Source organism: Primulina tabacum, chromosome 11 (genome assembly GCF_025594145.1).
Source record: "Primulina tabacum isolate GXHZ01 chromosome 11, ASM2559414v2, whole genome shotgun sequence".
Taxonomy (NCBI): domain Eukaryota; kingdom Viridiplantae; phylum Streptophyta; class Magnoliopsida; order Lamiales; family Gesneriaceae; genus Primulina; species Primulina tabacum.
Window position 1 is genome coordinate 4,178,226 of NC_134560.1, and position 24,823 is coordinate 4,203,048.

Genomic DNA, 24,823 nt, shown 5'->3' on the forward strand with positions numbered 1-24,823 from the left:
GGGGTGAGCATTTGGTCGGTTCGGTTACCGACCGAACCGATTTAGCCATAACAGAAAAGCAAATTGAATTAGCCATAACCGAATCGAACCGAAATATTTCTCCATAACCGAACTGACCGAATTAATTTTCATAATCGATGAAAACCGAATCGAATTAAAATCGACCGAATTAACCGATTAGCTTTAAAAAAATTTGTGCTTTAACTTTAATTTTATATATAATTTTTTTTGAATACTATAATCTATATAAATACATAAAAACATAAAATCACATACATTACAAATGTATAAGTTTTGTTTGAACACAATTAATACATGTATTTTATAAAATAACATAACATGGACGGACAGCGTCTCGACCAATGACGAGATATGGGTGGGTGGCGGATGAAGTCAAGAATGGAGAATAGATAAGTGAGAACGAGAAAGTCAAGGTGTTTAGAATTATATTAGAATTAGGGTTGATTTTAAAATTAAAAATTTAAATATATATAAAAATTGATAAATAATAAAAGTTTATTAAATAATAGTATATTTTATATCGGTTAATTCGGTTAACCGATTTCAAAATTTTTAAAACCAGTAACCATATCGAATTTTTGAATTACTCGGTTCGGTCGATTAATTCGGTTTAACCGAAATCTTGCTCACCCTACCTCTTCTGGAATAAAAAAACTACTAGAGAAAATCTGAAAAATTATTTTTATACAAATTATATGAGGAAAAAAAGAGAGATCATTTTAAGAACCAATGGTCATTTTAATACTGTAGTTTTAATAGGCATGAGTAATATTTTCTCGTCATGAATATAGTATTTGAAATTCAGAAGAAAATTATATCCGAAATATAAATATGATGGGGGAGTGAATAAGAGAATCATCAAAATGATGTGTTTGAAAGCAATTAGTTCTCGATGAGCGACTCCATCAAGCCAAAACTCGCAACACTTTCAGATCTAAAATTTAATCACTCGAAACTTATTGATAAAGTTACAATGATAAATTACTTGCTTAAGAGTGAAGAAAATCAGCACAAAAACTTGTGTATTTATAAATATTCAAGAATCAACAGAAGTCCAATTCCACTAATGACACTGTAGGTATTAGTCCCATTTTTTGGTTCCTGACGATACCCATGCACCTCTTTATTTCAGTATCAATAGGAAGGTTATGCAAACTGTGGGGGCGTAAGATCGTGATAGCATAATCTAGTATCTGTGCAATGTCTGATGGTGCAATTCTGCAGTTATACGTCGAAGGTCAGCATTTTATTCCATGACGATAAACGCCTCTCACAGAAAAAGAAAAAAAAATCAGGGCACTTTCTGGTATGGGGATATGGGTGGATTCATCCAATAGTTCACCTGAATCATTGGCAAAGCTGCTACACATTTTGTGGTTAGTTCTGAAGGAATTTGAGCCTGGATGATGGATGCATTAGCCAACTCAGAATTAGGCGGTTGGAAAAATTCTGATTAAAATTTCAAAGTATCCTGAAAAATGGAGATCAAATGGTTTTTAAGGTTTAAGATCATACCACTGGCATACAGGAGTCGTCTTTTGGGATGTGGTTGTTTGCATAACCTACAGCGCTCTCAATTTTCTTGACAGTGTCTTCTGTATTTTTGAGTAATGGTATTTCCTAAAGATGAGAAAATGAATCAGATCACATAGAAGCACTGTTAACGACCTTCTGCTTTGTTGATGTAAGTCACGATACCAGACCACAGTGTGCTGATGTAAAGAAACTATCACTCGTGTCTTGCTTTTGTTTTTTAGGCCAAGAAAAAAAACTAGATCGATGCTTGCAAGGAGATAAAGTATTTTGACTGGAATGCATTCCTATACCTGCATAGCAGCATCTACAATTGTTTGGGCTCTTGTTCTGGAGTCATCTATGATTTGAGCCACAAGTGTTCCTGATTCTTTAGCTCGAAATGCAGGTCAAGAGGCTCTCTATCGCGCACGCCGACGCAGGGGGTGCAAATCATGGGCCCGATTTGAACTGAAAAAGGCTTGACTTGTATGCAAGCGTACGAGCGCGATCTTGGTACGTCGAATGTCGGATCGTTCAAGGCAAAAATTGCTCACATGTCCTTGAGACCTTTCGCATGGCTTGGCTGTTGGTGCTTCATCTGCCCAACCTTTGGTGTTTTGTATGCCATCTTTATGGCAACATTTGGCCTTTCATATGGCTAGTATCGGCATGTATAAATAGGGGATATGCCAAAGGCCAGAAATACACACCGAAATCCACTTTCTCCTGCATTCTGTTGTTCTGCTCTGCCTTGCTGCTGCTCTGTTCTTTCTTCGTCCACTGCTAAAGTTCAAGTACTGGTTTTGTTCGCTAGCATAGTGATTTGCACTGCGTCACTGCTAGTCTGCCCATTGTATCATGTGAAACAGGCGTCCGCTAGAATCTCGAAGCACATACCGGAGGAGACGAATCTGTTTTAAGGAAACTGTACAACCTACAGGCCTCTGTTTGGTTTTGATTTCTTTTACACGATAGTCATACTGTAAAAAATACACTTGTTTCGGTTAATGCTTTATTTTTACGAATCCATTTCTACGCTACTGTAGTTAGCATTCGTTTTTTTAACAACAACCATATATATTATGAGTAGGTCTCTTGTGAGACGGTCTCACGAATCTTTATATGTGAGACATGTCAACCCTACCGATATTTACAATAAAAAATAACATTCTTAGCATAAAAAAGTAATAATTTTTCATAGATGACCCAAATGAGATATTTGTCTCATAAAATACGACCCGTGAGACCGTCTCACACAAGGTTTTTGCCATATATTATATATAATTTTTATTTATTATCACATCATTTTGTTTTCAAAATTTTATGTAAATAAAAATTGAATTTGAATATTAATTTTTTTCCACATAAATATTTTTTAAAGTTGTACCATTATATTTATGGAATATTTTTATACTATATGGTCTAACGCCTGTGTGACGACAATGACATAGTCTTTCGTGGGATTTCCCACCACACGAGAATTCAACTGAAAAAACCTCCGTACTCGACTTCGCTCACTCTATTAAATACATTTCCCCACTCTCTTTTCAGGCGCGTCTGGTCACCTTCCCAACATTTACATGAAGAAACCACACACAAATCCTAAACTTCATGGTAATTGGGGAGCACTTTCCTCATGAATGAAAATATTGATATAAAAAAAAATTAGATCGTATTTGGATGAAAATAGAAATCACATCCACTTTATAATATATATATATATATATATATATATTAAGATGTGTAATTGAAATTAAATTCATATAATTTTATATATTATTATTATTATTAATTTTTATATAATTATTAGTGCGAAATATCTTGAATTATCCACCACTTGTTTATGGTTAATACGTCGATGCACGTGTGAACAACATGTGTGGTCTTTGTCCAAGTGATAGATATTAAAATATTAGACTTTGGTTGATACGTGACACTTTTTTATTTGATAATTACGTGACTTTTAAAATCTCTTGCGTCACATATTATTAAATTACAAAAACACCCTCTGGTGAAATGGATACTTTCATGAAAAAAAAAAAATCAACATTCGATATGGTTTATATATAAATATTTGTCCATTGTACTTTTCCCTGATTAACATAATTGGTAGACTTTTATGTTAATATAGAAGTTTATATAGTACACATGAATAATATTTTTTTCGTCATTAAAAAATAAGATGTGTGACATTCATGATAATTAAAATATATGTTTCATAGTTTATTCTTCACTATAAAAGTTAATTGAAAGATCGTCATCGTTGAAAAATAAAATATGATAAAACGTGCAAGGGATACCAATATATAACATGGATTTGTGTTGTGAAATTTTGATAGTACTTTTGCTAATCAACTTAACATATATTATTCAGGTAAAATAATTAAAATTACTTAATCCCATACACCATAATCAAATGAAAATTTATGAACTTAGGCTCTAAATTAATTTAATCTTTTAAAAAAAAATTATATATGCGATTTTGATCTTCTATGTTATTAAAACTGTATCTTAGTCGTGTAATTTTTTTTGCTTTTTGATGATTTGAGTTGTTTTTATCAAGAATGTTGATATGAAAATACTTGAATTCTCAGTTGTCACAGATCAAAATCATACAAGAATCAAATCAGCTCCACATCAAGAAAATACCAAATATGGGGAAAAATAAAAATATATTAAAATTTGATAATATAGAAGACTAAAATTATAATTAGATATAAAGTAAACACGAGAGGGAAAACTTGTTGGAAAGCAAAATTACCAGATCAACCACAAAAGCATATGATTCAATGTATATATAAATTAAAACGATTTACATAAAATATTCCTATTGACTTCGACCCCCTTCTCATTGCAACACGGTCCTTGAAGCTCAATTATATATTTTAAGCATGCAGCAAACTTGGTCAAGCAAGGACTGTGACAACATTATGTGAAATGAAGAAAATCCTGGTAATCATAAGATCATTTTGATTCTATTAATTTAATACATAATTGAAGGTCTGACGTACAAACTCATTATAACGATATTGCATTGAATAGAAACTCGATGTGTTTTGGTGTCATCGGATGACTCCGAAATAAGATATGTCATCCTCCTATGACATTCGTCGAAGTTAACCTTGAATAATCTCTTTGAGCAGTCCCTAAATCTCTTTTCGTCGTGGGTAAATGTATCGGACAGAAAATCTCACGGCGAAGAGTGGGTGTCGTCCGATGTTTCTTATTTCGTCGATCTCTTTCACCTTCTCTGGTTTCAAAGTGATTTTTCGAACTGAGCGTGAAATAACTCTGTGAACGTATTCCACAAGAATAAAAAAATACTTGGGATAAGTAAACTAAAAACAGGGGCTATACACTGTGTCGTGGGAATTAATTTTCATCACCAAGTTTTATGAAACCATATGTAATGTTTCTTTTTAATATTATATCACATCTATTTAGAAACTCAATATAATACAAATTCAAGCTCTAAAAATCATATATTTACCGCTACAGAAAATTAATTTATACAAATCTCGATCATGCCAAATTTCATGTACGGGAAAAAACTAAGGAAAAAACTTGTGTGAACCGTCGTATTTTGTGAGATGGATATCTTATTCGAGTCATCCATAAAAAATATTACTTTTTATGCTAAGAGTATTACATTTTATTGTGAATATCGGTAGAGTTGACACGTCTTACAGATAAAAATTCGTGAGACCGTCTCACAAGAGACCTAATGAAAAATTAATCAATATATACTATAAAATTTAAAGAAAAACGAAAAACCACATGCATAAACTGATTTATTTTTAAAACCTTTTGCTATTAAAAATCAGGTATCAAAACCCTTACAAATGTGGTAAATATGCTTAATTTTTTAACACATTAATTAAATATTCTCGATTTTTTTTTAAAAAAAAATAAGAAATTAGTAATTTTTTAATATTCGGACTATGATGTAATTGCAATGTGACAATTGGTCGTGCAGGGAAGGACAAATCTGTCTTTTCGCATCGCTCATTAAGTACCACCCTGCATGCGTGAGATTACTGTTAGGTACGCATATTTGGCGCGTCATAAAGCTGACAAAATAAAAATAAAAATAAAGTATATATATTTTTAAAATAAAAATAAAAATAATTTTTTTAAAGAAAACGGAAAATGTTTTATTTTATTTATTTTTTAAATTAATAAAAAAAGGGACACAAAAAAGTGCACAAAATCACAAACACACGCAGTGTGTGAAATTATATAAAAGGCAAACGAGTTCCAAAATATCACTCGAAAACCCCTTCTCTCTCTAAAACTACCGAATTCCATTCGATCAAACCGCTTCTCTCTCACACAATCACACACATCTCTGTGTGATTTGTATCTATAAATTCTTGTATATACCCAAGTTCTTGCATTATCTCGGTGAATACCTTCCTTTTACTACGAAATTTTTGTGTTGTAGTTGTGTATTTATACTTTTTTTTTTGTATATTTTGGAGGGAGTGTGTGTTTGTGTATGGAGAGGTACAGTGGAATCCAGGCAATGGAAGGGGTACCGGAGGAGTCGGTTGGGGAATGGGTGGCGCCAGGAGGAGAAACTGGGCTTGAAGGTGTGTTACATTTGCATTTCATTTGAATTTCACCTGAATTTAAGTCCCATTTTACTAAATTGAGCGTGTTTTTTTTTTGGTAATGTTGACGAGTTGTGGTTGATATTTTAATGCAGAACCTATGTGGCAATTGGGGCTTGGTGGGGGGCCCGAGTCGTACCCTGAGAGGCCTGATGATCCCGATTGTATTTATTTCTTGAGGACTGGATTCTGTGGATACGGCAATAGGTGTCGGTTCAATCATCCCCGTGATCGTGGCGTGGTAATATTCCCAGTTTTTTAGCTGTAGGATTCAGTTTTATTTTTTTTTAAATGCACGATTTGTGTGATCATTGTGTCTAAGATTGGAATTTATTGATTTTTTGTGCCGATTTGATGATAATCTGGCTAAAAATTTCGTCTTTTTTGTGTTGCTCTGATTATAGTTGTAGTCATGAAATAGTTTGGAAAAATATCTCATCTTGGAATGATAAAATTGATTCAATCATGCATTGAGTCTGATGGATGATGTGCTGTGAAATATTCATAACAGTGAATGTACACAACCAGCCCTTTCTTGTTTTAGAGGTGTTTTAAATTGTTTTGATGAAACAGAGTAGATAAGATAGAGAAAAATATTTAAATCATAATGTTCTCAGTAATCGCACATTCAATGAGTAGAGTAGTGAAATCTTGTATGGAATTTTCATTAATTTTGGTATACTTGGAGTCTTTCTTGTTTAAGTGAGGTTGTGATGGTTTTGACTTATTATAAGATTCGACCGAGGAAATGAAGTGATAGAATGTTGGTTTTTTTTTACTAATTATAGGCAATGGGAACTATGAGGGCTGGCGGAAGTGAATATCCGGAACGCCTTGGGCAACCTGTCTGTCAGGTCTAGATTTTTGCCTTTGGTTTCAGCTTTCAGATAACCATGTTTATGCAACTAAGCTGAAATATATTCAGATATATACTCTTAAATTTGGTGCAATGTGTAAATTGCGAAATGATATAGGGCATATATCTAAGTGCTCTGTTCTACATCTTGTACCTAATGTTTTTAATGGTTCCTTGATGTCTTGGGGATTTCAGTTTCTTCGATTGTGCAACCTAAATATAAATTTCTCTTCTTGTTGGTTTTGAAAGGTAAGTTTGTACTGGTTGGTCGTGAATTGGCCTTTTTTTGGTTAGATCAGGTGGTATTATGGTATATCACATGGTCGTATCCATTGTGTCAACCTTTTTTATATTTATTATATCCTAGGCCCTCGGGATTAATGTTGGTTGAATTCTTGAGACTCAAATAGTTATATTTGCTAAATAATCTTATTTAAATTTTTTTGTCTCTTTACTGTCTATATTATGGATGATGGGCATTGGCATGGCATCATATTTTTTATGTTGGAAACATATCAGTCCTTAGATCATTCTCCTGTGTCTGTTCTTTGTTGAAAGTTTTCCTTTATTGTTCCATGGTTCTTTGTTTTCTTGCTATCCATTATCGTCCTCTTGTTTCGTTTGATCCTATTTGCAAGTCCATAAGTTACTCTTGTTCTTTACTTATTTTTATTTTAAAATATTTAACTTTTTCCTGTCCTCTAAATTGATTTTGTTGTCGTAGTTTTTGCCAGAAGTAACAAAAATACCTGTTACATTTTCTCTTACGTTCCATCATTTTGTTATCGGCATGGGTTTATTATCACCTTAACACGCTGGATAAAACTAGTATTTGTCGACGAAACTTGTTATGACTAAGATACTCGAAAGTCTTTTCTTGTCTTATATGGTGTGGCAATCGGCAATTATTAGTCAATTGAAAAGGATGTTGGCCATTTTTTATTGACGATCATGAGGATTTCCGATTTCTTTTATTGTTTTATGCCTGCGTTACTTGCCATACTCCTTTTTTTATATATATCTCAGATTCCTAATGTAATTATTTACAGTTACATTGGAAAAGTTTCCATCCAAAGTTTTTTCTATTTTAGTTATTTTATTTTTAGTTGTTAAAAACAAAGAAAAAAAGTTGATCTATTCCTTAGAAATTTTATTGTAAATATTCTGCTTATTCTGCTCATAATGAAAGTTTATACGAACATTATTTGCACCAAATTTATAGTACTACATGCGGACGGGAATGTGCAAATTTGGTGCGTCCTGCAAGTATCACCATCCAAAGCATGGAGTTGGTCCTTCAGGTCCAGTGACACTGAATTTTTACGGATATCCCTTGCGACCGGTAGGGAACCTTGAAATATATAGTCTTTTTCATATTTTTGTTCCATCTTTTATGATTTCATTTTAGATAATGTTTCACTAACTATCCAGGTGTCTCGTTGAGTTTTTGATGCAGGGAGAAAAGGAATGTTCATATTATGTTAAAACAGGGCATTGCAAGTTTGGCATTACCTGTAAATTTCATCATCCTCAACCAGTTGGTACCCAAGTTCCAGAGCAAACTCCTAGTCCAGGGGCATTGGCTGCTCCAGCAGCTGTGGCCACACCTGCAGTTTATACTACGTTGCAGCATCCTGTTCAATCTTCTCAACAGTATGGGGTAATTTCCGGCAACTGGCCGGTAGCCAGGCCACCCATACTTCCAGGTTCTTATGTTCCTGGAAATTATGGTCCCTTGCTCCTTCCTCCAGGAGTTGTTCCTCTTCCTGGTTGGACACCTTACCCAGTAAGTGTAGATGAAGTGTTTTGCCTCTTCTTTTTTCCTTCTTGAGCCCATGTTTGCCTATCTTTGTGACTGTTTTAAATGATTTTGTTCCATGCTGACTACGACCGTTCTAACTTTTAAATGCTTTTGTTTCATGCTAACTAGTAGAATTGCATTGTACAGGCATCGATTAGCCCTGCAGGCTTCTCAAGTACCCAACCCTCTGGCAGTGGCACAGTTTATGGGATAACTCAGTTATCTCCTCAGGCAACCTCATACACCGGACCATACTTTCCTGCCACTTCGCCAGCTGGTCCCTCAAGTAGCAGTCAAAGGGAACATGCATTTCCAGAAAGACCTGGTCAACCGGAATGCCAGTACTATTTGAGGACAGGGGATTGTAAATTTGGATCTACTTGTAAATATCATCACCCACCCGAGTGGAGTGAACAAAAAACAAGTTTTATGCTAAGTTCAATGGGTCTACCACTACGCCCGGTAAGCATGTAGCTCTATTTTGAATATGTAATTGTTAATCTAATTAATCGATAATTATATATAGAAGGTGTTCATAATTTTATATGGCATACAGCCTTGAATGTGCATGTTCATTTTGACCTAGTGTTTGCTCTAAATGAAATATAACATGAAATATAACATGCTATGAGTGCATTGATCCGTTCTAAATTGGCGGATAAATATATAATCATCGCGATTCTTTATGTTTTTTTTAGATGATTGACATTACTACTACACAATGGTTTGGATCTTTATTCAGATTCCCTCAATTCCTTAGAACTTGACAGATCAATACTTAAGTAACTTGATATGGAACCGAAGCTTTGTGGAATGAAACACTTCTTCCTTTTCTTTGGTTATTCTATTGGTTACGCTGCTAATGATTCCAAGACTGCATATATCGGTTGATTGTGACCTCTACTGGCTTTCTGGAATGGATTATTGCTTGATTGGAAGGTTATTGGCTTACAAAACTGTAACTGTTACACGTGGGGAGAAAAGTGAGTGTCACTGAATTGCAGCGATGACAACTGTCATGGTGAAAATATTTTTACTGCTATTAACTGTCAGCGCAACAAGTAATTCGGTGAGTGAAATTTGTGAATGACAGTTTGATTGGCTGATATATGAGTTTGTGCCAGTAATTAGAGGGTTCGGATTTTTCTTCTAGATATTTTTGTATCAAACATCAGAGCTCGAGTAAGCATATTCCCATAACTTTCATAGCTTGGAGTTATAGGGTACCTCTGTCCATCGATCTTCTTTAGGTTCTCTAAAAACAGGTGGCGTGCTTCCATAAACGTCAGTAATTTCACAGTTGATGGAGCTAGGTCTGTGTAACTAACATGTCTATACGTCTTGGAAAACTAACGATCTTTGAGGAATTCATATGCCTATCAGTCTTACAGAATTTCTGCAGATTTGCATTCATCTTCGTTTTTGCATCACTCCCTTCCCCGATCTTGTATATAAACCTTCAAACTTCTGTATTTTCCTGTTGTTGACCCAATTTCACAAGTGTTGTGACTTTGGTGATGATGTTGGACTCGTGATTGCATTCTGTTGTATGGTCATCACTGAGACTTGTGCCTTATCTTTCGTATCACTCTCATCATTTTCAGGGAGCACCACCATGTCTACATTATGCACAAAATGGAGTTTGCAAATTTGGCCCCTCGTGCAAATTCGATCACTCAATGAGAACGTTGAGTTACAGTCCGTCTGCTTCCTCTCTAACTGATATGCCTGTTGCTCCTTACCCTGTGGGATCAACAAATGCTACTCTGGCTCCATCATCCTCGTCATCAGACCTGAGACCCGAATTACTTCCTGGTTTCAGTAAAGATGCCTTCTCAGCACAGATGTCATCTATGAACAGTTCAAGTGCCTCAGTTGGTTCAATGTTCTCAAAAAGCGAGCATGTTCCTCAATCTGGAATGAGTTCTGTCTCTTCAAGAGTTAGCACAAGTCAGGGAGGCGAGATTCGCACTTCAAGATAAACAGAAGGGTCGGCTCATCAGATCCTCTCCATCACCAAGCAAATGTGAGTCATTGATGCAAATCCGCCTCAACATCCATCCGTGTTCATAATATGATCACCAAACTGCCATTTCCATCACAAAATAAAGCCATCACACCCCCCAAAAGATCTTGCAAGACCTTGTTTATCCTTTTCACCTAGTCTCTTCAATAACAAATAAAACAAACATCCTTTTAGGCATTCACAGCACTGCTCAATTTTTTAATCTTGTTGTGTCTATTCATATTATCTTTTTCAGAACGAAAAAGATACATTCCTCACCACTTCCACTTTAATTTAACCATTTCCACAATTCTCTTATCCATTGATCTCTTGTTAAAAGACCATCCCAAATTGAATCGGCATGAATTTGTTCAGGTTCTCTTTTTCGGTCTGGGGCTTTGTAGTGGAAACGAAGCGATAAACTTGGAGAATGACTAGGCAAGTTTATAATGCCTGTTTATGCGAGATATGTAGTTATGTTGTCTGAATTGCTCGAACACTTCTGACTATAAATTTATGACCAATACATGAAACTGTATAGAAAATCTTGAATTTGCCAATTATTGTCCATTGATTTCTTAAGTTAACCATTGGATTTTTGTTAATGATACAATTAGTACGTATTACTGTACTGCAATATATTGCATTCTACAAGGCTTCATGACTTGTTATAGGAACCTTTAAGGAAGGCCTCATCCTAATATTATTTATATCGATATAAAAGTATATTTATACTATGAAGCTCCACATTCCATGGTTTTTTGATAGTAAAAAATTACAAGTTCCTCAATTTAATAAGTGTTTATGCATTTAATTAAATTTTGTATGTGCATGATATATTGATCCCGTCGACTTATAAATGAAACGATCATGATCTTAATGCTATATGTTGATATAGCATACTCAAGAAAACAACTGGCTGTAAGGGTAGGATGTGTCACATAAGATAATATTGTGGCACGCTTGAAACCCTTACTTAAATATAGATAAAATAAAACATATAAGACGAGAAAATTATTTTAACTTCAAGGAATTGTATGAGTAAAATCTCGTTCATTAATAAACCCTCGATCGACAGCTTCAAATCATCACGTGCTCAAAAGAGTGGGTAACCTAAATCCACAAAAGAAGGAAACAAAGATGAGCAACTACTTGGCGTGGAATCAGTACCAGTTGTAGCACTGCTGGTTGGAATGCTCATATATCATTGGAATATTGTTTTCACAATCAGTAACTGGAAGAACATTCATGTGACCAGCTCCTATACTCGTTAAAGGGTTATTTATCATGGCTGAAAGCTCACAGTTGGAACCCAACCCCTCCCATGACTGTATTTGATCACTGTCCAAGAATCCATAGCCCATCATGTGATTATCACAGTTCGAAAAAATTTCAGGTTTTTCGATATTCCAATATCCCCTTGTTTCGACATCTCCGATTCTGGATTCATCAGAAAGAAGTGCATTGCTATAGCTTTCGTCACACGGGTCGGATGAGAGACTCAAGTTTGGGCTGCTCAATATTTTCTGTGCCTCGGAAGAGCTGGAAGGATTCAAGTACTTGTTGGGAACAATGCAATCTAGATATCCAGAATTTGAGTCCGTTGTGGAGAGGTTAAAGACGGTGCTGTGATTATCATCATTACGTGATGAAGAAGATTCACGGGAATGACTGGCGTCGGCTTCTGATTGGATAGTATGATTCATGATCATGCTTACACCAGGCTGAGTACAGGTGGAGGGATGGTTTGCATTGGCTTCAGATCTCCTGTTCTGTGATGATGATCGCTCAAAAAAGTTCTGAAAGTTATGATCAAAAGGGTTCACATTTAGTGAGGGGAAATTATTTGTTTGATCAGAGTATATGAAATTTGTTCTTGCTTGAGTGCCTTTCATCGAAAGGGCTGCCCTATCATAAGCCAATGCTGCTTCTTGTGCGGTATCAAAGGTCCCTAACCAGTGTCTTTCCTTGGTGGTGGGGTCCCTTATCTCCGCCGCGAATCGGCCCCATGGACGCCGCCTGACGCCGAGGTACCTCCCCGGTTCCGCAGGCTTCTTCCGTCCCCGACGCTCGCTCGTCTGAGACACAGCGGCTGTGTTGCGTTGGAGCAATGTGAAGCCTGTGTTGGTGAGAATGGGTTCAAAGAGAGGGAAGGGTATCGTTTCTTGGGAGGGTTTATTAGGATGTGCCATGATTGTGATTCTTGAAAAAATGAAATCTACGGTTTTCTTTCTTCTTCACAGAATGTTGTTCTTAATTAGTGAGCTGCTATTATTTTGAGGGGAGAAAATTGGATGAATGGGAAAAGTTTCGAAATGTTGAGGATTGTGAAAAAGGGATGATTCTTTTGAAGTTCGATTGGTGAAAGAGCGTGTGCATGGAGGGAGCTTTTAAAGGCAGCAATTAGCAGTGTTTGATGGAAGTAGGGAAAAAAGGACATTCCAAAATGTCATTCTTTGAAAGGCTTTTTTGAAATAATATTTTATATCTATCTCGAGTTTACTTTTTTATTCAAGAAAGAAACATATAAGACAGAGACTATTGGATTGAGGATTATAAATTATCTTATTAAATATAAAATGATTTTGAGATTTGTGCTTAATTAGAATTTAAAATGTATTTTAAATATTATTGATATCGATCATCATATTAGTCTTAATTCTAATTCTCGTAAAACATAGTGTATAGATATCATACTAATAATCTAACATTTTTAAAAAGGGAAATAATATTTGGTTCACTGATTTGTCTCAATTTGGATTTTGGTCTACTAAATATTCAAAGTTTAGATTTTATATAATAACTTTTTTGGGTTTTTAGTCTTATTTCATTGGAACATTGATCACTACAACAAAAATAGCTTTTCGCAGCGCGCAAATTCGCTTTCCTGCGGCGCACATTGCACGCTGCGAAGTTCCAAGCTGTTGAAAGTTCAAGATTATCCGCAGCGTACATGTGCACGCTATTAATACTATTATCAACGGCGTGCATATGTACGCAGTTAATACTACTATCCGCAGCGTGCAATGTACGCCGTTAATAGGGAAAAAACATCAAAATATTAGCGACGGTTTTTGACAAAATCGTCGCTAATTGGCGTCGGTTTAAACCGAATACATCCGTCGGTGTTTAATCCGTCGCTAAATTAACGACAGTGTTTAAATTTAGCGACGGTTACAAACCCGTCGCGACATGTCGCGACAGTTTAAAAACCGTCGCTAAAGTTTGCTTAAAAATAAAAAAAAATTACTTTTATAATTTAATAAATTTTAAAAAAACTACAATACAACTACGATAAATTGACTGATGATTTTAACTAACACTTTAAAAATTAACAAAAAATTGAAACAAAAAAATTATCTAAATCGAAATTAAAATCGTATAAGGAGGAAAAAATTTAAGTGTTAGTGAAGTTGTGTGGAAGAAAGTGGAACGGAAATCGGATATTTATAGACAATTTGCGACTATTAGCGACGGTTCTCCGTCAAACCGTCGCTGATTTACTGAACGCGACGGTTTTTTATTAAATGGTCGCCGATTTAACGGTTTATCGTATATTGTCCTTAAATGTTGGGACAGTTAAATGTCCTTAACATTTGCAACCTTTTTCCGCAGCGTGCTTTTAATGCACGCCGTGAATGCATGGTGTATTAACAGCGCACATTATTGCATGTTGCGGATAGTATATAATATTACTTTCCGCAGCGTGCTTTTAATGCACGCTGTGAATACATAGGGTATTAACAGCGCACATTATTGCACGCTGCGGATAGTATATAATATTACTTTCCGCAGCGTGCTTTTAATGCGCGCCGTTAATGTATATGTTATTAACGGCGCGCATAAAAAGCACGCTGCGGAAAGTATATAATATTTACAGCACACATAAATACATGCTGCGGATATTACTTTCCGCAGCGTGCTTTAAATGCACGCCGTTAAAAGTACTATTCGCAGCGTGCTTTTAGTGCACGCTGTTGATGATGTGCTGCGAAAAACCATTTTTCTTGTAGTGGATGTAATACGAAAATTCTGAATTTGACATGAGAAATGTTGAGATATACGAACGACATCATGTCAGCAAATGAACAAAAAACAACCCGAAATCAAAAAACATTTTTGATGATTTAATGGACTAATACTCTAAGGCTGCGTTTGGTTTTGAGGATAAAATAAACTAATGATTAGTAAGTAAATGATAAAGAAAATGAATGTTGTAGGAATGTAATATATGGTGTTATGTTTGGTATGATTTTTAAGTATAGGTTGGCGGCGACGGTCGGTGGTCCGGCGTCGGCTGGTTCTTGGCGGCTGCCGGCGGCGATCGGTCGGCATTCGGCGGCGGTTGTCGGCCGGCGGCAGCGGCGACGGCGGCGGTCGGTGGTCGATGGCGACGGTCGTGGCGGGAAGTGGTTGTGAGTTTGGATATAGGAGAAGGGTAAAATTGGAAAAATAGGAAGGATTAAGAGTTGGATAAATAATCCTAGGGGTGAGTATGTATTATTTTAACCCACCTAATATAACCTAATCATTCATAGGAGGTATTGACTTGGTTAAATAATCACGCGTATCAAACGAAGGATAAGGTAGATTAAAAAAAATAAACTCAATTTATCACCCAAACCAAACACTCCTAAACGAGAGAAGTTAGTAGGGAAAAAAAAGTTGTTTTTCATTTTTAAAACTAAAACCAATTTAAACTTTCACAAAATTCTATGCATAAAACATTTCTTAAAAACCTACTAATATTTATTTATCTAAAGAAACTTACGTCATTGGCATGCTTTTACTAGTATCCCTATATATCTCTATTTAATCGCATTTTCACGAGAGACTCGAGCATTTGAAATCTTCCATCATGGATTTCATGGTATGCACGTGTTTAATCCGGGTTTAATGCAAAATTAATCAAATAAAGTGTTCCAACGATCATGTCTTTGTTCATATTTAATTTTCAAAGGGAGCAGTTAGGGAATTGTCGTAAATTATATTTTCAAATATTAATTATATTAAAATTTAATACAATTTTATTATTATTAATATTGAATATTCTTAATTGTCACCCATTCTAATAATTTGAGTTTTAAAATCTAATTGTTGAGAATTAGTGACATGACATTATTATTTGAGTAAGTCGTTAAATTATTTATGAAATATATTACATGTCATATAAAAACGAGAAAATTATGTTTGTTTGGTGTGATTGATAAGATGTTTTTTAATTTATTCAACTAATAATCAAAATCTACACCAAAATCGCATAATTAATCATGGTTCGTCGTATATCGAACATATCTATCAATTTTGTATCATTCAAACTATATTTTCACATCTTTCGATCATCTGATATCAGATTCCGAATGATATTAGCTGGTCTAACAATTTCGACTAGCTTGTGCAGATGGCTATACAAATTGAGCAAAACTAAGAAGTTAAATAGTTCGATATTGAATTTAAATATGCATACATGTTTCAAGAAACCTTGGCAACCAAGTATTGAAAAGTAGGGATTCATTAAGCCCTGTCTAGTCAAAAGGGGATATCAAAAGCTTAAAAAAAACACATGCAAAGCATAATCCAATTAAAATCGTAATTTATGTTGTTACGTTTAAGCCAGTGATATTCCAATAGTTATACCGTAATACCGTTGTCTCACATCTTAAAAATTAAAGATTTAAAATGAGTTTATAATGGACTACAATGGACTTCTATAGCAACTTGAGTTAATCATTTTCGTAAAGCGACGACGAATACGAAGTAGTTACTATAGGGGCCCGTTGTGCAGTCACGTAGGCGCGGGCCCGAGCTCGGGGCGTGACAGAATGGTATCAGAGTCGGTCACCGGCATGGAACACCGGAAAATAAGTGTTATGCGGGGCAAAGTGTTACATGCATGAGAGCTACCTCTTGAACATGTGGGAAAAAGTGCTACATGACGGGAGCCACCTCTATAATCTGTAGGTGCCACCTCTAGATTCTCGGCGCTGGTGGATCAAGTGGTCAGGCCGCGACGAGGGCGTCGCGTTTTGAAGAAAGATTGATTGTGATACTCTTGTCCCACGTCTTAAAAATTAAAGATTTAAAATGAGTTTATAATGAGCTACAATGAACTTCTATAGCAACTTGTGTTAATCATTTTCGTAAAGCGAGGACGAATACGAAGTAGTTGCTATAGAAGCCCATTATGCAGTCACGCATGCGCGGGCCTGGGCTCGGGGCCTGACATATAAAACCAGGCCAAAATTAAATTAACATGTAGTTTAAAAAAGGGGAATTACATTTTCGGTATAATATATATATATATATATTTTTTTTTTTTGCAATCTGGTTATTTGTATTGTCAATTTTCACTCATAGTTCACTATCTTTAGTTTTTTTACAATTTTAATCATTTTTTCCATGCGACACCAACATGAAATTGATGTGATACTAACACGAGCACTTCCTATGAAATATGACTAAACTTACCAAAAATCAAAAGATATAAGACTAACAATGAAATTTGATAATATAAGGATCAAAATCGCAAAAAAGCAAGTTAACATAACCAAAAATAAAATTTTCCCTAAAAAGACCATTAGATAAAAATTATGAATTTGTCAATTATATTTTCCATGACAATTCACACAACGAATTTTTTCCACTTTATCTAGATAATTACAAAAACAAGGTAATAAGCAGTTCTAAATATGGAGCTTTTAACTTTATATATCATTTTCTGACGACGCTTTTCACGTGCTTAATGGCATTGGGAACTACATAAGATCATATATTAATAATAAAATTTACCTCACATTAATGATTTGGAACTGTTTAATATATATATATATATATATATATATATATAATTATAATGATTTGCTATGCTTTTTGTATGACATATGTAAAAGATCTAGGACCCTTGACTCTTCCACTAAACATTTCCCACCAAGACATCAATTTCATCTTCAGACCATATATGAATTTTAATTTCCCACCGAGACATCAATTTCATCTTCAAAATTATATATATTCAATATTTTAGTGTCATTTTATTGATATACATATAAGTGGACTACAGTGTCACGCCCTGAGCCCGGGTCCACGACTGCGTGACAGCACAATATGTCCCCTATAACAACTACTTAGTATTCGTTCTCGCTTTTACGAAAAATGATTAACCCAAATTGTTATAGAAGTCTATTGTAAGCTCATTATAAACTCATTTTAAATATTTAATTTTTAAAATGTAAGCAATGGTATCACGCACATTGAATGATCAAAATTATATATATAAAAGCTTAATATTAGATAAATATTTTGGAGTTTAAAATAAATGCATCTTTAAAGATAACAACTTTGTGTACATGATTTTTGGTTAATGAGATCCTACTTATGTGGCACTACCCACATTTCAATTTCAACGGGTAAGATCTTGCCACATATACAATTTCAAAAAAAAAATGGATCCTATATATGCATTGGCAAATCTTGGCCATTCATCCTATCATGAGGACAATGCCCACATGGATATGATAAAATAAACCAGAAAACTGGTTTTGGTCAGATTGTAATTTTTGCACGATCTCCAAAAAAAAATGCAATATTTTTCCTTCTAAAAATATATATTTAAGGCTATCCTTAATTCAGGGAAAAAAGATAACGAGAATATGAGAGCGATGACCAAAAGACCTGGACTTTGACTTCATGTCTTTGACCCATCACCCCATTTTTTGAAATATTAATAAAGAAATGCATTGGTGTCGACCCGCTATGATCACCTTGCCTCCACGTAAGCAAGGTTGTACCTATGCGCTCTGAGGGTTGTACTGACACTGAAAAATCAGATTAAAACTACGAGCGCATAATTCTTATATTAATAATTTTTATATTAATGTTTCGATGTAGGCGTTAATTTTTATTTTTTAAAAATTATTAGAATTTAAATAAATTTTTTTATAATTAGTTTGATTTATATTAAAATACGTAATCGTGACAATTGAGCAGAGTTTGATTTCATGTATGATGTTCAGTAATTACAAGAAAGAAAAAAATTTGAGTACGAGTGTAGTTGATTTTTCGAGTTTGAGATCCGAATATATTCACGAACCATCTTAAAATTTTGTGATTGTTAATTTATATAAATCTCAAGCTAATGTATGGTTGGAAAATGCAATCAATATGATATTTAATATTGTTTAATCTTGACTCCTGTTTTAAGTTTGCGGATTATTATATCCAAATTCGATTATTATGTGTTCGACGATCCCTGTTTAAAACAGTATAATTGAAAATCTTATATTTAAAAAATCAAATATAAAATGACTATATATATATATATATATATATATATATATATTTCACTCGCATAATCAGTGAGATTTGAACCCAATAGTAGTCATGTGCGCGCGCGCACACACACACACATATATATATATATATATATATATATATATATATATTTCACTCGCATAATCAGTGAGATTTGAACCCAATAGTACTCATGGGCGCGCGTGCGCGCGCGCGCCCACACACACACACACACACATATATATATATATATATTTCATATTGTTAGCTTTCTATTTGGGCTCCGTTAAATTTCGGTGATAAAGTAAATATATGTTTTCGGTTATCTGGTGTAGTTAGTTCGTGCTAAGTTGCTGCAAAGTTTTTCCGTTGTACCATGAGAAACAGTTGTCCGTCGAGATCCTCGAATCACCGTCAAAGGAGATAAATCTGTTTTAAGTAAAATGTACTTCGTACAGGACTCATTTGATTTATTATTGTTATTTTATATACGATATTCATACTTTCAATAGTATGCTCATTTTTGTATATTGTTTTTGATTGTCGACTACCGAGACCTCAACAAAGCCTGCCCAAAGAACTTACTCATCGACAGTGGTTCGAAAACTTTTTATTTATAGATTGCTATATTGAGTATAATTAGATAAAGATGGCTCCTAAAAATGCCCCTACGTCTGTATCGAGATTGTTTTCTTTCCCAACTTCTATATTTTTGTTATTAGCAATTTGGCTAACAAAAAAGGACTGCTATTATTTTAGTGTTCGTTCGATCATGTCCTCATTTCAGATTCAAAGACGAAGAACATTTGTCGATAGCTCTTCAACGAACTCCTGCCGAGGTTGACTGATACGTCTTTTGATGGCCACAACTGTTCCATCGCTGAGAAGTCCTTTGAAAGCTAAACCAAATGCACCAAATCCTATTAGATTGGTTTCATTGAAATTTCAGTTATTGATGGAGCTGAAAATGGACTGCTTCCTCATCCTTTCATCTCCACTATGCACAATCGAACATGGAATCTAGGATTCAGACAGTCTTTCGAGAACCTTAAGGAAAAATCTTGAGAATTGAGCATGAAATTTATTGGAATATTACCGAGAGAAACGCAACATCTTGATTATTCAGCCTGAAATTTCGAGGAAAAACCGGTGACAAAAAAAGTGTCTCAAGAAACTTGAAATTCAAAATCTTGGCGACAGAGTTTATCATCAGTTGAACATTATGTGACAGAAAAGGAACTCGAAGTCTGAATCTTGACAACTGCTCATGCAATTTAATGCAGATACCAGGTTACAGAAAAAGACATGTTTCAAGAAAATTGAAGGCAAAATCTTGACAAATGATCATGGAATTTAATGCACTATCAGATGACAGAAAGAAGTGTTCCAAGAAACTTGAGGGCAAAATCTTGATAACTGAGCATATGAAACTTAATGCAACATCGGGTGACAGAAAAAGATCTGTTTCAAGAAACTCGAAGACAATTTTTTTTTATTATTTGAAAACGTTACCCACAGCAGATTGGCCGAAGGATCAGGTTTCCGAGTTCTTGTTCGAAATTTTTCCGTATTGTTTCATGCAAATCCACAAAAGCAAAAGACAGTGGCTAAAGCAGCTAATGCCCCTCCTACCTCTCCAACTATAACCGCTAATGAACCTGCCATCTAATCGAGCATTTGCTTCTCTCTTGGGTAAAAACTGTCCGAAACCGCCCTTTTTCTCTATATACCGCAGAAGTACTAAATCATAAACAAGAGAGACATCTAGCCGCTGATAGCCTCTCAAGCAGCATTTCCCTGTGATGTCGAAGGTAAATAGACAACCCCACATCAAAATATTCAAGAAAGCCGCGACGCTCCATCTTTTTGTTTAGAACACATAGTGCACAATTACGAGCGACACTTCCTATCAATCAACGTATGTAAAAGCGGCTGTTTTATGTGTTTCCTGGATGATAATCTTTAGAATAAACATGGCTAACATAAGCTGCTGAGATCCTATATATAATAAGCTTAGAAGTATATTAGTAATCACTGCTACGAATTCATAAACATGTATCAGATAACCAGGGTTGACTAAAATAATATATTTGATGATATTTAGATACACACACATTATTACTTCAAACACGATGATGTTGGTCTTGTAGCTTGCATATTTTTCTGATTTTAGTTATGTTATGAGTCAATTTGCGGTATTAGTACATTAACTTGTATTTTTTCCCCACTTTTTACCTTTGTTTTGCCCAAATTTGAAATTGACCACCCGAAATTGCATAGCCGACGGTGGAATATGTTGAGTTTGAAAATAAATTATGGTTTTGGTTGTAATTTAATGGTAAATTTTACATTCTATTATTTATTATATTACAATCTAACATAATATATTTTTTCGAAATTTCATGTAGCAAAACTATAACTAAAATTCTAACAATTATTACCATTGTTGGGTACATTAGAATTAACTACAAGCCTTGAGGCTCAATGCAAATTACAATGCGGTATTGTATTCCACACTAGATAAGAGAAATTGTTACACAATGGTATTGCGTTCCAATCCTATAAAGGCGACTATTTTTAGTACTTTCTTTCATCCGAAACTGTCGTTAATAGAGTAGTAATTCTTCAAGCGTGAGATTTCGAGCTCGTATCTATAAATAATTAGCGTCACTCACCTAGCCACTTCCATCGAGCTGCCCTTGCGATGCAAGGTGCGCCATGTATTGCTACAAAACCACAAAAAACGACAGTGTTGGCGACATATCGAACAACTTAAAGAGGTATAAAAAAAATGCAGTAATTCAAGTAAATCTCCAACACCCTGACCTCATAATTCAATTGTAATTAAATCAATTAATCGTAAGATGTGGAATGTAACAGACACCAAACCCATTGCTTAGGAAAAAAACTCGTTAAATTAGGAGAAAAAAACAAAATCTCCCCCGACAACACTTGGTTTTATCCAAATCTCAATAGATATTCTATATTGCTGCATTTCTTCACATGACATACAACAATCACAATTTTAACTTCGCATACGCTATGATTGTTTGGTAATCCGAATACATTGTTGTACAGCATACAAGCATGCCTAGATTCATAATATTCATGGTTTTTTTTAATCATATTCCCTCTCAACTAATGCTAATGTCAGGTTGAAAGCGACACCATACAGATCCTTCGGAAGAAATTATGTCATACGAAAATAAAACAAATGCAAACTACTCATCACTTTTCATACTTCATTAATTGAAATCTGCTAGAATTGTCACAAAATAATTAAGAGCAAAGGCTGTGAAAACAATATGAAACAGACTGACTATAACACGTAACCAGCTTACAGCATGATACGCATATGGAGATTTTCCTTGACGTTCAAAATGCTTAGCCAAAATGCACCATTCGATCGGTCTCCACTCCTCTATTTCAAAGCAATTCCCGAGCACAACTTTGTATAGCTGTCAGCGAATCAAAATTTCAAGAGAACATCAGCTTGAAAAAAGAAATTTGGAATTGCAGGACTATAATATAGAGCAAAAGCCCATTTAAAATTTTAGTGAAGCAAAGAGCACCGGAAATTTTAGATGAAAATAAGGAAAGAGCGCACAATTATGCTTTAGGAGAAAAGTACTGGCATCAGGTTGAAGAAAATCAAAATTGATCAAGCAGGTTCAGTATAATTCATACATTAATTCAATATCTTCTGCCAAAATATCAACACCACATCACAAACTAAATAAAACCCAGTTAAACAAATCAAAAGAAACTCAAAGGGCTTAGATTTACGCACAACAAAATTTCTTACGAGTCTTACCAATTATCTATTTTTCTGATTTTTATTTGTCACCATGCACGTTGCCTGACTGAGTTTCTGCATAACCATGCACTGGTCTTACTTATGTACAAAGGATAGATGCCCATGATCATTTATTCAATCGAATCCTTCGTTTTCATCCCTGCCTCCCCGGTTTTCGATACATACAAACATTCCAACAATTTACAATCATCGGTCTCAAATTCTATTTTTATCTCCAGAGATCGATGAAATCTCCAATCCCAAGAAACGTATCACCGACTACATGCCACTAAAAATGGGTAAAAAAACAAGAAAATTTTATGGTTTATAATCCATAACACATCCGAATAATTTAACTAACTGACCTTAGTAGTGTTTACGAGAAGCTCAGTCCCAGCCGGATAAGATGCATAGAATTGGTCTGCTCTTGAGAATCCAGCTCTAGTCCTGATTATACCAAAAAACAAAGAAAAAGATAAAACAATGATATCCCATCAAACTTTAACAAGACTTTCCGGAATAGAAATCAAAACCCAACCATAAAATAGATATTCAAATAAAAGCAGACAAACAAAGGATCCAACATATGCGATAAACTCACGTATTGTTAGTGTAGGCATAGCTGATGAGAGCAGTGAAGCCAAAAAACCCACCGTAAGAAACCATTCGGCGGAACTTCTGAATTCTCACAATCTCATTCCAGCCTTCATAAAGCCGCCACATATTAAACTTTGGCATGTACATTCCTGAAAGCAACAATTTGGGTTTTTCAGGCAAATAATAGAACATGTGCTCTGCTTTCCCGTGACTAAATAAATGCATAAGCTACTCAGTATAACAAAATCAATTTGGTGTAAATTAACTTGGGATGAAACAGGACGAGGACACAAACATCAGTGGCAATCAAGATATTGATTTAAAGGAATTTAACAGGAAAGAGTAGAAGAGAATTAGCAGAGGAAACCAACCACCCGATTCCGAAACCCCCTTTTCTTTTGGGTACACAGCGAATGAATGAGAAGAACCCAAAAATTGATTAAAACAAATCTTCAAAATCCACCCAAATCTTCTTGTGTCGATTCACAGTCAATTGAACATAACTTAGGGTCAATAAAATGGAAGACGATTTATTTAAAATTAATTAATATAAAAATAAAATTTTAAAATATTCCTTCATACATATGCTCGAGATTAGGTGAAATACTTTAGAAGTAAAATCAATATTATATTTGAAATAAAAATTAATAATTTCACTTGTTTATTATACAAATTATAAAAATGATATTTTTGCAGTTACATCAATATGTTCGATGTAAAAATTAATACTTGAGTCAAATAAGCACATATCAGAAAAAAGAGTTATACTTTTATTGTGATAATAATAATATATTATAAAGAAATAATTTTGACCCAAATATTAAAATTCTTCAATAAAATAAAATTATATTACAAAAAAATGAAACATAAAAATTAATATTTTTATAATTTAATATGAAACAGCTCAACAAAAAAATAAATACTTTACTAAATCTAAAACCAAATCTAATTTCTAAATCCATATGATGAGAAGTATTCATGGATCATCATGAACTATATATCATTTAGATCTACAAGCTCTAATTTGCATAAGATAAAATCTGAAAATCTAACTTTTTCCATTTGTGTCGAGTCAAATGTTATTAATGAACCAATTAAAATTCGAACTCGAAACGAGTGAGAATTGAGCTACTTGAATTTGATCAAATCAAACTGGAGTCGAGTTTTAATCGAGCCAATAACGAATAGAGCTCAGCTCAAGCTTCTCAACTCACTTACATCGCTATTATTAATGTCGCTAGCTGTGGCGATTCTCATAAACCTAACAAAATTATTACTTTTTTAAGAATTCGATATTGTTCATAGACTATTATTATATTTAATAATTAAA

At 34.4% G+C, this 24,823-nt stretch overlaps 3 protein-coding genes across 6 annotated transcripts; 1 reads left to right on the forward strand and 2 right to left on the reverse strand.

Annotated features, from left to right (window-relative positions):
- The first annotated feature begins 5,795 nt into the window (after nt 1-5,795).
- LOC142518045 (zinc finger CCCH domain-containing protein 32-like) lies at nt 5,796-10,967 on the forward strand. 2 transcript variants are annotated; one of them, XM_075620641.1, is made up of 7 exons: nt 5,796-6,128; nt 6,245-6,390; nt 6,938-7,003; nt 8,228-8,347; nt 8,462-8,791; nt 8,954-9,268; nt 10,411-10,967. In XM_075620641.1, exons 1-7 carry the CDS (start codon nt 6,035-6,037, stop codon nt 10,786-10,788), a joined length of 1,449 nt encoding a protein of 482 aa, XP_075476756.1. In that variant the 5' UTR covers nt 5,796-6,034; the 3' UTR covers nt 10,789-10,967. The 2 variants fall into 2 exon arrangements, with proteins under 2 accessions (XP_075476756.1, XP_075476757.1); XM_075620642.1 differs by lacking the exon at nt 6,938-7,003.
- Nucleotides 10,968-11,556: 589 nt separating this feature from the next.
- LOC142518046 (uncharacterized) lies at nt 11,557-13,240 on the reverse strand. Its single transcript, XM_075620643.1, has one exon. The coding sequence runs from the start codon at nt 13,001-13,003 to the stop codon at nt 11,975-11,977; it is 1,029 nt and encodes a 342-aa protein (XP_075476758.1). The 5' UTR covers nt 13,004-13,240; the 3' UTR covers nt 11,557-11,974.
- An 8,245-nt stretch (nt 13,241-21,485) lies between these two features.
- Nucleotides 21,486-24,012, reverse strand: LOC142519525 (uncharacterized). 3 transcript variants are annotated; one of them, XM_075622568.1, is made up of 5 exons: nt 23,865-24,012; nt 23,498-23,642; nt 23,262-23,343; nt 22,442-22,558; nt 21,486-21,826 (listed from the first exon to the last, which is right to left on the reverse strand). In XM_075622568.1, exons 2-5 carry the CDS (start codon nt 23,638-23,640, stop codon nt 21,776-21,778), a joined length of 393 nt encoding a protein of 130 aa, XP_075478683.1. In that variant the 5' UTR covers nt 23,641-23,642; nt 23,865-24,012; the 3' UTR covers nt 21,486-21,775. The 3 variants fall into 3 exon arrangements, with proteins under 3 accessions (XP_075478683.1, XP_075478682.1, XP_075478681.1); XM_075622567.1 differs by having other exon boundaries at nt 23,760-24,000; XM_075622566.1 differs by having other exon boundaries at nt 23,498-23,999.
- Between the last annotated feature and the right edge of the window lie 811 nt (nt 24,013-24,823).

Coding starts and splice junctions, on each gene's coding strand:
- LOC142518046 (XM_075620643.1), bottom strand. CDS start 13,003: ATGGCACATCCTAATAAACCCTCCCAAGAAACGATACCCTTCCCTCTC.
- LOC142518045 (XM_075620641.1), top strand. CDS start 6,035: ATGGAGAGGTACAGTGGAATCCAGGCAATGGAAGGGGTACCGGAGGAG. Junction 6,391..6,937: donor ATCCCCGTGATCGTGGCGTG/GTAATATTCCCA, acceptor TACTAATTATAG/GCAATGGGAACTATGAGGGC. Junction 8,792..8,953: donor CTGGTTGGACACCTTACCCA/GTAAGTGTAGAT, acceptor TGCATTGTACAG/GCATCGATTAGCCCTGCAGG.
- LOC142519525 (XM_075622566.1), bottom strand. CDS start 23,718: ATGCATTTATTTAGTCACGGGAAAGCAGAGCACATGTTCTATTATTTG. Junction 22,559..23,261: donor TTCTCGTAAACACTACTAAG/GTCAGTTAGTTA, acceptor ATTCGCTGACAG/CTATACAAAGTTGTGCTCGG. Junction 21,827..22,441: donor CTCCATATGCGTATCATGCT/GTAAGCTGGTTA, acceptor GTGGTTTTGTAG/CAATACATGGCGCACCTTGC.